At 44.3% G+C, this 15332-nt stretch overlaps 1 protein-coding gene across 1 annotated transcript in view; it reads left to right on the top strand.

The window, feature by feature from the left end:
* The window catches only part of NOS1 (nitric oxide synthase 1), an 83044-nt gene that overhangs the window by 31702 nt on the left and 36010 nt on the right, over positions 1-15332 (top strand). Inside the window, 7 exon segments of the mRNA XM_032230122.1 lie at positions 1816-1961; positions 4271-4433; positions 6979-7070; positions 8465-8606; positions 11042-11181; positions 12580-12754; positions 14476-14577. Coding sequence (XP_032086013.1) covers positions 1816-1961; positions 4271-4433; positions 6979-7070; positions 8465-8606; positions 11042-11181; positions 12580-12754; positions 14476-14577 — 960 coding nt within the window.

The raw sequence follows: 15332 nt of genomic DNA, 5'->3' as shown, positions 1-15332 counted from the left end.
GGTTCTTCAGCTAGTCCCCCCACCACTCCCCACCTCCCGTCAGCCGTATTTCTTCTCCATTGCGTAAATAAACCTCTGCAGAGCAGCAATTCAATGCCATCGTTTGTTCCCCGCCATTCACATCAAGGTTCTTTCTGATGGTGCCACCTGAAAGAATGTCAGCCACAAAAAAACCTCGATGCTCAGTGATATGTGGCTGTTCGCAGACAAATACTCCTTTGCCGTTCAATCAATGCACCCCGAGCGCACATGTGCGATAGATTAGCAAAACACCAGTAACCGAAACTGGGAATGAAAAAGGAAGCACGAATAAATGAGAGAACGCAGACCTAGGGTAGACGCGATCGTCAAGGCATTATTATTACTATTTTGTAGCTCAGGTTTTTTAAGATGCAAATATGAAGGTCGCGGAGGATGGCATCGTTTAAAAAACATCCATCCAGGATGCAGCAGCTGCGAAGCGGGCAAATTCCACTCAGAGAGGATCATTAAGAAAGAAAGATACAAAAGCCACCCATCTCACACTGCTTTCATGAAAATGTATAGCGCGGAGTGCTTTTTAGAATCACATTTCTTGCTTTTCAAGAAAGAGCGACTGGGGTGAGGAAAAAGTGCAGAAAAGAAAGCCACCACCGGAAGAAAAGTTACAAAATGAGCTTTGATTTCCCCGTATGATTTTTTTAAAAAAAACCTCAAATAGGCGAAGGAGCAGAATAGCAATTCTGATTATTTTCCCCCTCCCTCTCTCATAATCTTCGTGTGAGAGAGACAATTGCCGAGCTGCTGTTTTCAGGCCTGTGATTCTTGCAAATACAGGTGGTTTGTATTTCGTAAAGCAGCCAAAGAAATGTGTTAAACCCTAAGAACGTGAAGATTTTGCCGCTGAGAGGCTTCTCTGATTATTATTATTATTATTTTTAAACTGATCAAATTATAAAGTTCAAATGAAAAAAGAAGGGGAAAGGGGAAAGAAAGAAGTATAGAGATAAGGAGAGAAAAGAAAATCTCTATTGAGTCAGCAAAACCCAAAATCAATGTTGCGGGTTTTTTTTCCCTATCTCAAGCACAAAGTCCAGAGGTGGTTTCCAAGGAGAAACAAAGTTGGATGTGTTCTTTATTTTGAGTAAAGTGGTTCATTTAGCCATCTTTGCTAGTTCCTTCTTAGACATACATACATGCATGCATGTATGTATGTATGTATGTACTATGAATGTATGTATGTATGTATGTATGTATGTATGTATGTATGTATGTATGTTCCAGCATAACTCTGGAGCGCCTCAAGCAATTTCAACCAAACTTGGTACACAGATGACTTACCCTCCGGAAACAAATACTGGGAGTGGAAGACACCCCTGGTATGTGTCTGTGGGTGTTCTAGCATAACTCTGGAATGCCTGGCCTGTTAAGGAGAGCGAATGTAGTGTCCTACAGCAGCAATTGTTTGTGATGTCAGTTCCTTCGCAGCTTCCTCTGGAAAGCCAACTGTGACGTTCGCCCTCTGTGCCAGGATCGTAGACAAGACAGGAAAGAGGAGTGCAAGGGAGGGGGAAGGGAGAGGGCAGGGATAATGGGCATGGGAGTAGGGAGAAGAAAGGCCCCTTTCAATGGCTCCCTGTCAGACAAACGCTTTGATGTCTATAAATACCCAGACTATGCCCAATTATCAGCTAAGGACATAAATAAAATGTCTCAGAACTTGTTCCATCCCTGGAGCATCCATTGCACATCCACTGTGTTCTTGGAAACACTCCTTCAACAGGTGAACAGAATCTTGGCCAGGTGGATTTCCACTTCTTATCTCTTACGTTTCAGGTGACCCCCTGCAGTGAACAGATCTGCATGGGCTCCATCATGATGCCTTCTCAACACATCCGCAAACCGGAAGAAGTCCGGACAAAGGATCAGCTCCTCCTCCTCGCCAAAGAATTCATTGACCAGTATTACTCCTCCATCAAGAGGTAAGTTGAGGGGCCCCCACAATTTTTTGTGGCAGAGAATTTTGCACCAGAAACTGTTGTGATTTCTGCAAGGTATTTGACCATGGGCAATCCTGCACCAACTTGTCCCATTTGCTACGGTCAGGGTGGCCTACTTGCAAATTAAGGATGGGTCTTTAAAATAAGTGACCAGCAGGGTCTTCCAGGTGAATTATATAAGTCTGGCATGAATCTGCCCTTAATTTGTTAAAATATTATCTCCCCTCTGCTGAACCGATTTGAGTAGGACATTTGAGTCTCCAAATTTAGCGACTTTAAGACTTGTGGACTTCAATTCCCAGAATTCCTCATGGTGGGTGGTGAATTTTGGGAGTTAAAGCCCACAAGGCTTAAAGTTGCCAAGTTTGGAGTCTCTTGGGTTAGGATAACTTTCCGTAATAAGGAAAGGAACGAAGGCTTAGCTCCATAAATGAGGAGTTGACTGTTGTCTGAAAAGCTGGCGATAAAGTGCTTCATTCTTCTTGACGCTTTGGGTGGATTTCTCATTGTGCATATTACGATTCATTTGGCAAATATTGCTTTTAGTTCTGCTCATATTTATTTTCAACCAGCGAATTGCTCTTACATTAAAAGAGGCTAAAGAATTGTCAATTAAAGCCTTGAAACGAGCTGAAATATTACGGCATGTTCTGAGCCCCTCCTGGTAAGCCATTAGTAAAGCAAATTTGTCTGACTTAAAACACCGCTTAGAAAAGAAGCCTCTCTGGACATTCAGGATCTCCTCTCCCCATGAGTGTTTTGAAAGTGAAAGAATTAGAAGAAACCAAGAGGTCAAATCTCCAACATCATTATCTAATATCACTCGAACTGGTAGCATTGTTTTGTACCGGGGGGGAGATCACACTTGGAATACTGCATCCATGTCTGGTCACCATGACACAGAAAAGATGCAGAGAAGAAAGAGTGCAGAGAAGAGTGACAAAGATGACTAGAGAACTGGAGGCTACAACAAAGATGAATGGCTATGGGAATTGGGGCATGCCTAGTCCTAATGAAGAGAAGGACTAGAAATGACATGATAGCTGGCTTCCAGTACTTGAGGAGCTGTCACGGGGAAGAGAGGGGTCCACCTCTTCTCCAAATCACCTGAAGGCAGGATAAGAAGCAATGGGTGGAAACCTGTCAAAGAGAGATCCAACCTAGAATTAAGGAGAAATTTCCCGACAGTGAGAACAATTAATCAGTGGAACGACTTTGCCTCCAGAAGTTGTGAATACCCCAACACTGGAAGTTTTTTTTTATAAAAAGTTTTAATAAGTTTACAATTGTATACCTTTTCCCTTCCCTCCCTCCCCCTCAATCCCACCTCCCCTCCCACCTCCCCCCCCAGACCTCCCAGAGCAAATAAAGGGTATAAACATTTAACATCATACACTAAAATAAACTAACTTTAGCATCGAACCTTCGCTTATACTTTAACTCCCCTTTTGTAAAACTAACTGTAGATAAATTTTAACATTCCTTGTTCATTCTTCATAAGCTACTGAAATTTCTTAGTCCCATATTCATTTTGAATATAATCAGTCCATCTTCTCCATTCCAACTTGTATTTCTCATCTGAATGGTCCTTGAGGTATGCTGATAGTTTAGCCATCTCTGCTAAGTTTGTTACTTTTAACATCCGTTCTTGAATAGTAGGCAATTCTTCCTTCTTACAGTACTGCGCCACCAACAATCTTGCTGCCGTTGTTAAATTCAGAATCAAATTAGTCTCTATAACTGTACAGTCTGTAATTATACCTAACAAAAATAACCGAGGAGTAAACTTTATCCTCTTTTAACACTGGAAGTTTTTAAGAAGATATTGGATAACCATTTGTCTGAAGTGGTGTAGCATCTCTGCTTGAGCAGAAGCTGGACTACAAGACATCTAAGGTCCCTTCCAATCTCATTATTCTATGTTCTATCATTATCTGAGTAAATTAACATAAATTATGATAAATTGGAATGAGTGCGCCATCACTGGAGGCTTTTAAGAAGAGACTGGAATGGAAGAGATTGGAATTGAAGAGAGAGCCATTTGTCTGGAATGGTATTGGGTCTCCTGCTTGAGCAGGGGGGTTGAACTAGAAGACCGCCAAGGTCCCTTCCAACCCTATTATTCTAGATTCTGAATCTCCTTGTGCCGATTGTGATGATGATAATTGCCAATTTTGGCATGATGTCTATTCCCCTTTGGAGAACGAAGGTTTTTGCAGAATTGCCTTGCGCTAGCCCACCGCGTTAGCATGGAATGATAGCTAACCTCTTTCCTTCTGTGTCCCCGGCAGGTCTGGCTCGAAAGCTCACATGGAGAGGCTGGTGGAAGTCACCAAAGAGATAGAAACTACGGACACTTACCAGCTGCGCGATACGGAGCTGATCTACGGAGCCAAGCACGCATGGCGCAATGCCTCTCGTTGCGTGGGGAGAATCCAGTGGTCCAAACTGCAGGTGAGGGACTCACAGTGTTGGGCATGGCCAGCAGGCCACCTGCCTACATGCTTATATGTACTTTGGGCAAGTACAGATTATTCTTAGCAGGTATGATGAGTATGCTGGGCTGGCACACGGTTGAGAAGACTGCGGGGAGGCCGAAGGCTCCAGCAAGCCCTCCCAGAAGATTTGGGGGGATCTGATTCAAAGCAAGCCGTCCAAATAATTTTAAGTTCAGGATTTCGAAAGCACCTACGCCCGCCCCTTATGTTCCTTTTCATTAAACCGAAAGGGAAGCAAAATCTCCCTGGAAGGGGAGGCATGTCGGAGTGGCAATCATCCTTTTCTGTGCAAGTGTTTAATCCCCAATAAATAAGTGCTTCCAGAGATTTGCATGCGAAAACAGTGCCTCTCCCCCTACCTGGATAACGGAGCTCATTTTAAGCCTGCTTAAGAGTTTACGAGGGTTTACTTCGCTGAGCCAGCTCCAGATGTGAGGTGGGAGGCCTGTCAAATTCTTTCCTCCTCTTACACGGTTTTTCTTAATTGGCCCTTCAGGATCTTAAAAACCTTTTTGGGTCTAACCCAGCCTAGTTCCACGTCTGCAGAAATTAAATCTTTCTGCTACGGGACATGAGAGCCACTCCTATTTAAAATGTTACAGTTTAATGCATACACTTACGCACTTATCTTTTTTTTCTCCAAGAGCAAACCTGCATCTAAATGTTTCTTTTTTGGGGGGGGGGTATTTTTTGTTCTCTATATACAATAATAGGTTCAGATAGTTGTTATTCTTTTTTACATTTGTCATTTTTATACATTTGTTGTTCCATTTACAAGGTTATAACATACCATTTGTTTTGTTTGCCATCCCTCCCCTGTTTTGACACCACCTTCTTTTCTCTTTCTTTTCTCCCTCCCTCCCTTCTCTATTTTCTTCCTTCCTCCTCCCTTTCCCTTCCTTCTTCCCTTACCTCTGCCCTATCCCACTTCCCCTTCCTCCCGTCTCTCCTCCTCCCTTCCATCTCTCTCCTTACTCTATCTTCCTCCCCTCTCTTCTCTCCTCTCCTCCTCTCTTCCTTTCTTTTTCTACTGTTGTAGGTTCTTTCTTTTCTCCCTCCCTCCCTTCTCTCCTTTCTTCCTTCCTCTCTCCTTTCCCTTCCTTCTTCCCTTACCTCTTCCCTATTCCTCTCTTCTTCTTCCCCTTCCTCCCGTCTCTCCTTCTCCCTTCCATCTTCTTCTCCTTACCTCTATCTTCCTCCCCTCCTCTTCCTTTCCTCCCCTCCTCTCTTCCTTTCTTTTTCTATTGTTGTGGGTCCTTTCTTTTCTCCCTCCCTCCCTTCTCTCCTTTCTTCCTTCCTCCTCCCTTTCCCTTCCTTCTTCCCTTACCTCTGCCCTATCCCTCTTCCCCTTCCTTCTCCCTTCCATCTTCCTCTCCTTACCTCTATCTTCCTCCCCTCCTCTTTCTCTCATCCCCTCTCCTCCTCTCTTCCTTTCTTTTTCTATTGTTGTAGGTTCTTTCTTTACTCCCTCCCTCCCTTCTCTCCTTCTTTCCTTCCTCCTCTCCTTTCCCTTCCTTCTTCCCTTAGCTCTCCCCTACTCCTCTCTTCCCCTTCCTCCCCTCTCTCCTTCTCCCTTCCATCTTCCTCTCCTTACCTCTATCTTCCTCCCCTCCTCTTCCTCTCCTCTCCTCCTCTCTTCCTTTCTTTTTCTACTGTTGTCGTTGTCTCTTCTAGCTCTTAATTTTTATTTTCTTGGGGTGGTATTTCCGCAAACCCCAAAATAATTAAGTGTCATTTCTTGTTCTCTTTCCTTCTCAAATCTATCCTGATTATCTTTTTTCCTCCTTTGTATCTTACCTATGAATATATATTTATATGTTCTGACCCCCCCCCCTCCAAATGCCGAGGCACTCCAACACAAGATTACTGCTAGACAATTTATTCACAGTAAATTAACACACCGACAAGACTTTGGCAGCAACCCAGACTTCCAAGATAAGAAATACACACGAGAGCTTCTCCAGCGTTAGTATAGTAGTTAAATCCTGCAAACAGCCTCCTCCCAAAGTCTCTCCTTATATACTCTCTTGGGAGGGGCCTAATCACAACCACCTGGGTCCAATTATCTTCTGTATCTGCGTAGTTGCTGTCAGTGCTTATCTGCCCGCCTTTGCCTACCGTCCGGGACCAACTCCCTTAGCTTCTCCCCACTGCTCCAGGGCCTGACCGTCAGGGACCAACCCCCTTTGGCTTTCACCGCTGCTCCATGCCTCAGGCACCTTCTGGTGGCCAACCAGCCTCTCTGGTCCCTGCTCGGAGTCTGAATCCTGTCCAGGGTCCTCCACATCTTCCAGAGCCGACTCATAGGGCCCCTCGCTGTCGAGTCTGTTTACAGCTCCAACGGCTCCTGCTGGGCCACAACACTTATATATTGTTATTTTCTTCCCTATTTCCCCCTCTTGCCCCCCCCCCACATTTCTACTTAATGGCCTACATATCGTTAACTGTCTTTGTTGTTCCTTAGATCATAATTCCAAGTCTTCTGTTTGAATTATTTCCAGGTTTTTGATGCCCGGGATTGCACTACAGCTCATGGCATGTTCAATTATATTTGCAACCATATCAAGTATGCCACAAACAAAGGGAACCTCAGGTATGTGTCGGTGTGTGTGTCTGTGTGTGTGTGTGCATGCGTGCTTGTGTGTGAGAGTGTTTGTGTGTGTTTGTGTGTTCATGTGCAGATTGCATGATGGCACTGGGCCAAGGCCTGCTTTGTTATCTTATCTGTGCTGAGAAGCTCAGCAGAAAACGGAGCAACCTAAAGTTAGAATCTCCAATAACCAGTTTGGTCTAGTGGTTAAGGCACTAGACTAGAAAGCAGAAGAAAGCATGAGTTCAAGTCCCCCCTTAGCCGTGAAAGATGGCTGGGTGACTTTGGGCCAATCACCAGGAGACTCTATTCTAGTCCCGCCTTAGCTGTGAAACCCAGCTGGGTGACTGGGCCAATCACCAGGAGACTCTATTCTAATCCTGCCTTAGCCATGAAACCCAGCTGGGTGACTTTGGGCCAATCACCAGGAGACAGTGAGTTCTAGTCCCGCCTTAGCCATGAAAGCCAGCTGAGTGACTTTGGACCAATCACCAGGAGACTCTGAGTTCTAGTCCTGCCTTAGCCATGAAACCCAGCTAGGTGACTTTGGGCCAATCACCAGAAGACTCTGAGTTCTAGTCCTGCCTTAGCCATGAAAGCCAGCCACATTTTCTATTTTTCTACTATGCATTTTTCTTTTTTGGGAAAATGGGAGGGGGGATTGTAAGGAGTTGCATACTATGCACCCATAACAAAATTCTTTGTAGAAAGCCAAGGTCATCTTTTGTCTCTGCACCTCTGCACCTGACTGGAAATGGATGGGTGGAAGCTGCCAGTGTGGCAGTGGAAGATTGGACCATGGGATGGACTTGTTTGTGTGGGGGCAGGATCTTGAACTTTCAACTGGGTGGGGAAAATGCAGCAAGCTTTCAGATTCAGGTTTTCCACAGATGTGCTAACAGGTCTCTCTTAATAAATTGGAACTTTGAGCAATACCTTGCCTCGGACTCTGATTTACTTTTGGATGCTGTTTGGAACTCTGACAATTTCAGTATTTGAGGCCCTGCCACAAAGAAGAGGAGGGGTTAAATTATTCTAGAAAGCACTATAAGGCAGGACAAGAAATAATGGTTGGAAACTAATCAAAGAGAGAAGCAACCTGAGATTAAGGAGAAACTTCCTAATAGTGAGGACAATTAACCAGTGGAACAGCTTGCCACTGGAAATAGTGGGCACTCCATCACTGGAGGTTTTTAAGAAGAATCTACTCTAGACAGTCACTTATCTAAAATTGTATAGGGTCTCCTGTTTGAACAGGGGCTGGACTAGAAGACCTTCCAGCTTATTCTCTTCTATTCCTTATGATTGTGGACCTCCTGGTTGGGCCCTGTTTGCAGAGTAACTCTCCTTTCATCAGGAATGTTAAACCCGTATCTCTTTTTCTCTTGTCCTCCTAGGTCTGCCATCACCATCTTCCCCCAGAGGACTGATGGCAAACATGACTTCCGAGTCTGGAACTCCCAACTCATCCGTTATGCTGGCTATAAACAACCAGACGGTACCATCTTGGGTGACCCAGCCAGTGTGGAGCTGACTGAGGTTGGTGCATGATGTGGTGGGACGTACGGAATCCTATAAGGATAAGATAACTGTGGTGGAAAAAACCATTAAATTATTGTAATGGTCTGCGAGAATGACCTTGGGAGATCGGAAGGAGGGGCTGCACACTTGACACTGGTCTATCAAAGATCACAGATAAGGAAAGGGGGTGTGGGAAGTGTTTCAGAAAGGAGAGGAGAGGATGAAGAGAGAAGAAAAGAGAAAAGGAAAAGGTGAGAGGATGAGAGAGGAGAGGAGAGGAGGAAGAGAGAAGAAAAGAAGATAAAAAGAAGAAAGGAGAGGAGGAGGGGAGGAAAGGAGAGAGGAGAGGAGGAAGATAGAAGAAAAGAGAAAAGAGGAGAGGATGAGTGAAGAGAGGAGAGGATGAGTGAAGAGAGGAGAGGAAGAGAGAGGAGAGGAGGAAGAGAGAAGAAAAGAAGAGAAAAAGAAGAAAGGAGAGGAGGAGGGGAGGAAAGGAGAGAGGAGAGGAGGAAGATAGAAGAAAAGAGAAAAGAGGAGAGGATGAGTGAAGAGAGGAGAGGATGAGTGAAGAGAGGAGAGGAAGAGAGAGGAGAGGATGAAGAGAGAAGAAAAGAGAAAAGGAAAAGGTGAGAGGAGGGGAGGAAAGGAGAGAGGAGAGGAGGAAGATAGAAGAAAAGAGAAAAGAGGAGAGGATGAGTGAAGAGAGGAGAGGATGAGTGAAGAGAGGAGAGGAAGAGAGAGGAGAGGAGGAAGAGAGAAGAAAAGAAGAGAAAAAGAAGAAAGGAGAGAGGAGGAGGGGAGGAAAGGAGAGGAAAGGAAGAGAGGAGAAGATGAAGAGAGAAGAAAAGAGGAGAGGAAAAGAGGAGAGGATGAGAGAGGAGAGGAGAGGAAGAGAGAGGAGGAAGAGAGAAGAAAAGGAGAAAAAGAAGAAAGGAGAGGAGGAGGGGAGGAAAGGAGAGAGGAGAGGAGGAAGATAGAAGAAAAGAGAAAAGGAAAAGAGGAGATGATGAGTGAAGAGAGGAGAGGATGAGTGAAGAGAGGAGAGGAAGAGAGAGGAGAGGAGGAAGAGAGAAGAAAAGAAGAGAAAAAGAAGAAAGGAGAGAGGAGGAGGGGAGGAAAGGAGAGGAAAGGAAGAGAGGAGAGGAGGAAGATAGAAGAAAAGAGAAAAGGAAAAGAGGAGAGGATGAGTGAAGAGAGGAGAGGAAGAGAGAGGAGAGGAGGAAGAGAGAAGAAAAGAAGAGAAAAAGAAGAAAGGAGAGGAGAGGAAGAGGGGAGGAAAGGAGAGGAAAGGAAGAGAGGAGAGGAGGAAGAGAGAAGGAAGAGAAGAGAGGGAGAAAGAAAGAGGACGAGGAGAAGAAGGAGGAGACAGAGGAGAAGAAGGAGAAGAAGATACACATAGTTGTGAACTAATAATTAGAACTCATAGTTGTGCTTCTCATCTGGAGTACCTCCAAAGGCTACAAAAATAAAATTTGACTGCATGTATTTAAAAAAAAAACACTTCTGAATCCAAATCTGCTTAATTGTAATCTTTTCATTTTGATTGTCACCAACATCTTACAAACTCGATTTTGCAGCTACCGTTTGTTGCCTTTTTTAATAGCAGTTTGACACCAATTAACATGATCCTTCCTGCTTATTCCAAAGCTTCTTTTAGCAACCAAACACTTTATAAATGATGAGTATTTGAAGCTTATTCAGGGGAAACCATGCAAAATTTGAACAGAACTGTTGTTGTTTGACAACAGGACTCACTACTAAGCATTAAATAGAATATCGAGCATGAAGCAAACTCCGTGTCCCAACAAAAACTTTTTATTAATTTGCTGTGAATTCTGCTCATTCACATCCAGCAAAGTCTTTCAAGGGAGGATTTACAGTCACAGGCCTTATCTGGATTGGAGAGCTGCCAGGCCGATATCTGCAGGAGTTTCGGAAAGTCACGAACCAATTAAGTAAACTAATTGTCTCCTGCAAACTCCACTCCCCTTTTGCTCCTCTTTTATTCGTCTGGGAAGGGCCATTCATCATCCAATTCTGGCCTTACTCCCAAATCGACCCCTGTTCTTTAGCAATTTCCTTCGTCTGGCAACTCTGCGCTTGTGCACACTGGGAACAGGCTCCAGCTGTTCTTCTGCCTCACTGATGTCTGACTCCGAAGGCAGCTGATAACTGGCATACGGCCCTGGCTCCTTCTCTGCCTCTGACACAGAGCTTTCATCAGAGCCTTCCCCAGACTCCAGGACTGGCCCATGTTCCTCCCCAACCCTCCTCACTGCCTGAATCTGTTGCCAGCTCTGCTGGTCACTGGTGGGCCACAACACACCCCAGATCACCACTTTAAGGGCAGTCTGAGGATCAACAAACAGATGTTGGTAGACTTCACATTTTGCACCTGTGTTTTGTTGCACGGATATCCACCAACCTACTTTTTTTCTCCCCTTTGGGTGCAGATTTGCATACAACAAGGATGGAAAGCCCCCTATGGCCGATTCGACATCCTACCACTCCTTCTCCAGGCCAATGGGAACGATCCTGAGCTTTTTGAGATCCCATCTGAGTTAGTGTTGGAAGTCCCCATTCGACACCCCCAGTAAGTCCAAAAGCTTGTGTTCTTGGCTCCCGTTAAGCTGATGTCAAGTGGTGGTGAGTTCCCAAACTTAATTATATTGTGGGACATTCGAGATAGGGCACCATCACCTACCTTTTGGTGTGTATCAAAAGCATTTCTCATATCCCCCTGTCAGTTCTATCCAACTTAAAGGTGGTTCCTTTACTCTCTGGCTTCTTATTTTGCTTTATACTTTACTTATGTGCTAGGATGACGTTTAAGCTTTATGGATCAATCCTTAGGCATGGAATTTGCTGTGAGCCTCAAAATGTGACGGACTGATAATTGATTGATAGCAATAGCAATAGCACTTGGCTTTCTATATCACTTTGCAGTGCTTTACAGCCCTCTCTAAGCGGTTTACAGAGTTGGCATCTTGCCCCCAATAATCTGGTCCTCATTTTACCCACCTTGGAAGGATGGAAGGCAGATAGATAGATAGATAGATAGATAGATAGATAGATAGATAGATAGATAGATAGATAGATAGATGATAGATAGATAGATAGATAGATAGATAGATAGATAGATAGATAGATAGATAGATAGATAGATCAGACTTCTATACCGCCCCCAATAATCGGGTCCTCCTTTTACCCACCTCGGAAGGATGGAAGGCAGATAGATAGATAACTAGATAGCTAGATAGCTAGCTAGCTAGCTAGCTAGATAGATAGATAGATAGATAGATAGATAGATAGATAGATAGATGATAGATAGATAGAAAAAGGAAGGAAGGAAGGAAGGAAGGAAGGAAAGAAGGAAGGAAGGAAGGAAGGAAGGAACTGGGTCCTCCTTTTACCCACCTCAGAAGGATGGAAGGCAGATAGATAGATAGATAGATAGATAGATAAATAGATAGATAGATGGATGGATGGATGGATGGATGGATGGATGGATGGATGGATGGATGGATGGATGGATAGATAGATAGATAGATAGATAGATAGATAGATGATAGATAGATAGATAGATAGATAGATAGATAGATAGATAGATAGATAGATAGATATAGCACTTAGACTTCTACACTGCTTCATAGTGCTTTTACAGCCCTCTCTAAGGGTCAGCATCTTGCCCCCGATAATCTGGGTCCTCATTTTACTGCCTTTGGAAGGATGGAAGGCTGAGTCAACCTTGAGCCAGTCAGGATCGAACTGTTGACAGTGAGCAGTGAGTTAACTTGCAATACTGCATCCTAACCACTGCACCACCACGGTTCTTTGATTGATCAATGGATGGATAAATGTCCTCCAGAATTGGACAAGGTTCCTCCAAGTTAAACCAGATGTTCTTCAAGTAGATTAAGCTTCTGTAGTTTTTCTAGTGGACATTGCCCTGGTTATTCCTGCTTTTCATTTATTTGTTTTTCTTTAACAGAATCAAGTGGTTTAAAGACCTTGGGCTTCAATGGTATGCCTTACCAGCTGTTTCTAACATGCTGCTGGAGATTGGCGGGTTGGAGTTCACTGCATGCCCTTTCAGCGGCTGGTACATGGGGACCGAAATCGGAGTCCGGGATTACTGTGACAGCTCTCGTTACAACATCCTAGAGGTAGCCTTTCTCTCTCAAATCATACGTCTGGATCTTTGAAACCCTTCAAGGAGGTTGCAAGAGTTGAAAGACTAGTGACTGCCTCTAATGGTGTGTGAGAAAGGCCTTGGGACGCGGAAGGGATGCTGCCTAGGGATGGATCAGATAAGAGAGGGAGTAGGCTGTGACTGCATAACAGGCAGAGAAAGAGACTCAGAAAAAGAGAAAGGAGGAGAGAATGAAAGGAAGACGGGGGAAAGAAGAAAGAGGCAAGGAGAGGAGGATGGAAGGGAGAGAATGAGAAGGGTAGGAAGGGGAAGAGGAAGAGTAGGAGTAGGAGAAAGGTAAGGAAAGAAGGAAGGAGAGGAAGAAGTAAGTAAGTAGAGAAGGGAGGGAGGGAGGGAGAAAAGAAAGGGAAAATAAGATGGTGATACAACAGGAGGAAGGGATGGTAAATAAAGCAACCCAAACTGTATATTATAACCTATTAAATGAAATAATAAATGTATAAAAATGATAAATGTAAAGAAGAATAACAATTATGTGAATGTATACTTAAAATGCTATGTAAGAGAACAAAAAATGAAAAAATTCTAGAAGGAAAAAAGAAGAAATGAACTTGTTAAAATATTCATGACTGGGGGAGACATGGGAACAAGGTCATCCAATGAATAGGCATAGCAACTAAGTCAGACAATGGGAGCTTAAACAGATCTGAGTCTGTGCAGAGAATTGAAACAGAAACTTAAGCAGTCTGCTGCTCTGAGAAGTAAACTAGCAATCTGTCTGGCCCTGTCTGCTCTGAACTCTGAATGAAACTGTTCCCTCCTGCTTGTGTTCTGCTTGTAACTTCTAGCCGATCAACAAAGCTACCCCTTGTTTCACCACCTTAGATGTAAATTTAGGAATTCTGAAGTTAGATATCTAAATATACAGTCACAGTATATGTGGTACCTTGCTCAATAGTAATCTATGAGAGGGATCTTGGAGGCCTAGTGGACAACCATTTAAATATGAGCCAGCCGTGTGCAGCAGCTGCCAAAAAAGCCAACACAGTTCTAGGCTGCAATGAACAGAGGGATAGAATCAAGATCACGTGAAGTGTTAATACCAATTTATAATGTTTTGGTAATGCCACACTTGGAATACTGCATCCAGTTTTGGTCGCCACGATGTAGAAAAGATGTGGAGACTCTGAAAGAGTGCAGAGAAGAGCAACAAAGAGGATTAGGGGACTGACAGCTAAAATATATGAAGAACAGTTGCAGGAACTGGGTATGTCTAGTTTAATGAAAAGAAGGACTAGGGGAGACATGATAGCAGTCTTCCAATATCTCAGGGGTTGCCACAAAGAAGAGGGAGTCAAACTATTCTCCAAAGCACCTGAGGGCAGAACAAGAAGCAATGGGTGGAAACTAATCAAGGAGAGAAACAACTTAGAACTAAGGAGAAATTTCCTGACAGTTAGAACAATTAATCAGTGGAACAGCTTGCCTCCAGAAGTTGTGGGTCCTCCAACACTGGATATTTTTAAGAAGATGTTGGATAAGCATTTGTCTGAAGTGGTGTAGGGTTTCCTGCCTAGGCAGGAGGTTGGACTAGAAGACCTTCAAGGTCCCTTCCAACTCTACTATTCTATTCTATTTTGGATGCCCAGCTTCTTTGAAGGAAGTAGTAAGCCATTTGTTCAAGCATCATTTCACGTCTAATTGTGATGAACCCGTGTTGTTTGTGCATTTCAGGAAGTGGCTAAAAAGATGAACTTAGACATGAGGAAAACTTCCTCTCTCTGGAAAGATAAGACACTAGTGGAAATCAACATTGCAGTCCTGTACAGTTTCCAGGTACTGGCAGATAATTTCATAAAAAAAAACCAATAGCCATTTGTTACAAATACACAATCTTCGGAATGCTGTAACGGTAAGTCCTCATTTACTGACTGTAATTGGGACTGGCAACCTTGGCACTATATGAAACTGCAGCTATGTTGTGGCGTGTCGGCTGCTGGTCCCTCCAGCAGCAATAGCAATAGCAATAGCAGTTAGACTTATATACCGCTTCATAGGGCTTTCAGCCCTCTCTAAGCGGTTTACAGAGTCAGCGTATCACCCCCACAGTCTGGGCCCTCATTTCACCCACCTCGGAAGGATGGAAGGCTGAGTCAACCTTGAGCCGGTGAGATTAGAACCGCTGAACTGCAGATAACAGTCAGCTGAAGTGGCCTGCAGTACTGCACCCTAACCACTGCGCCACCTCGGCTCTTTTTACAGAATCAGAGGAGGAAAAGGAGGAGGTGTGGGAGTCAGGGTCAGCATCAAGGCAACCTGAGAACTCCGAGGGAGAAGAGGGATTGGAGCTGGCAGAGAGAGAGAGAGACAGAGGGGGGCCTGGGCCGTCCGTCAGCCCTCAGATGGAGAGTCTAGAGGTGGCTGATGAGGAAGAGGAGGAACAGCTGAGTCCAGTGCCTGATGCTTGGATGCACAGAAGGCAGAGGAGAGGAGAGCAGCAGAAATCTATGAGCCGGTCCTTGGGATGGAAGAGCCACCACTGCTAGCGAAGCCCCACCCTAGCTCTGGGTTTAAAAGGCAGGGGGCAGAGA

This window comes from Thamnophis elegans, chromosome 13 (genome assembly GCF_009769535.1).
Source record: "Thamnophis elegans isolate rThaEle1 chromosome 13, rThaEle1.pri, whole genome shotgun sequence".
NCBI lineage: Eukaryota > Metazoa > Chordata > Lepidosauria > Squamata > Colubridae > Thamnophis > Thamnophis elegans.
Note: the sequence above shows the minus strand (reverse complement) of the source record. Positions and strands in the feature narration are given on the sequence as shown.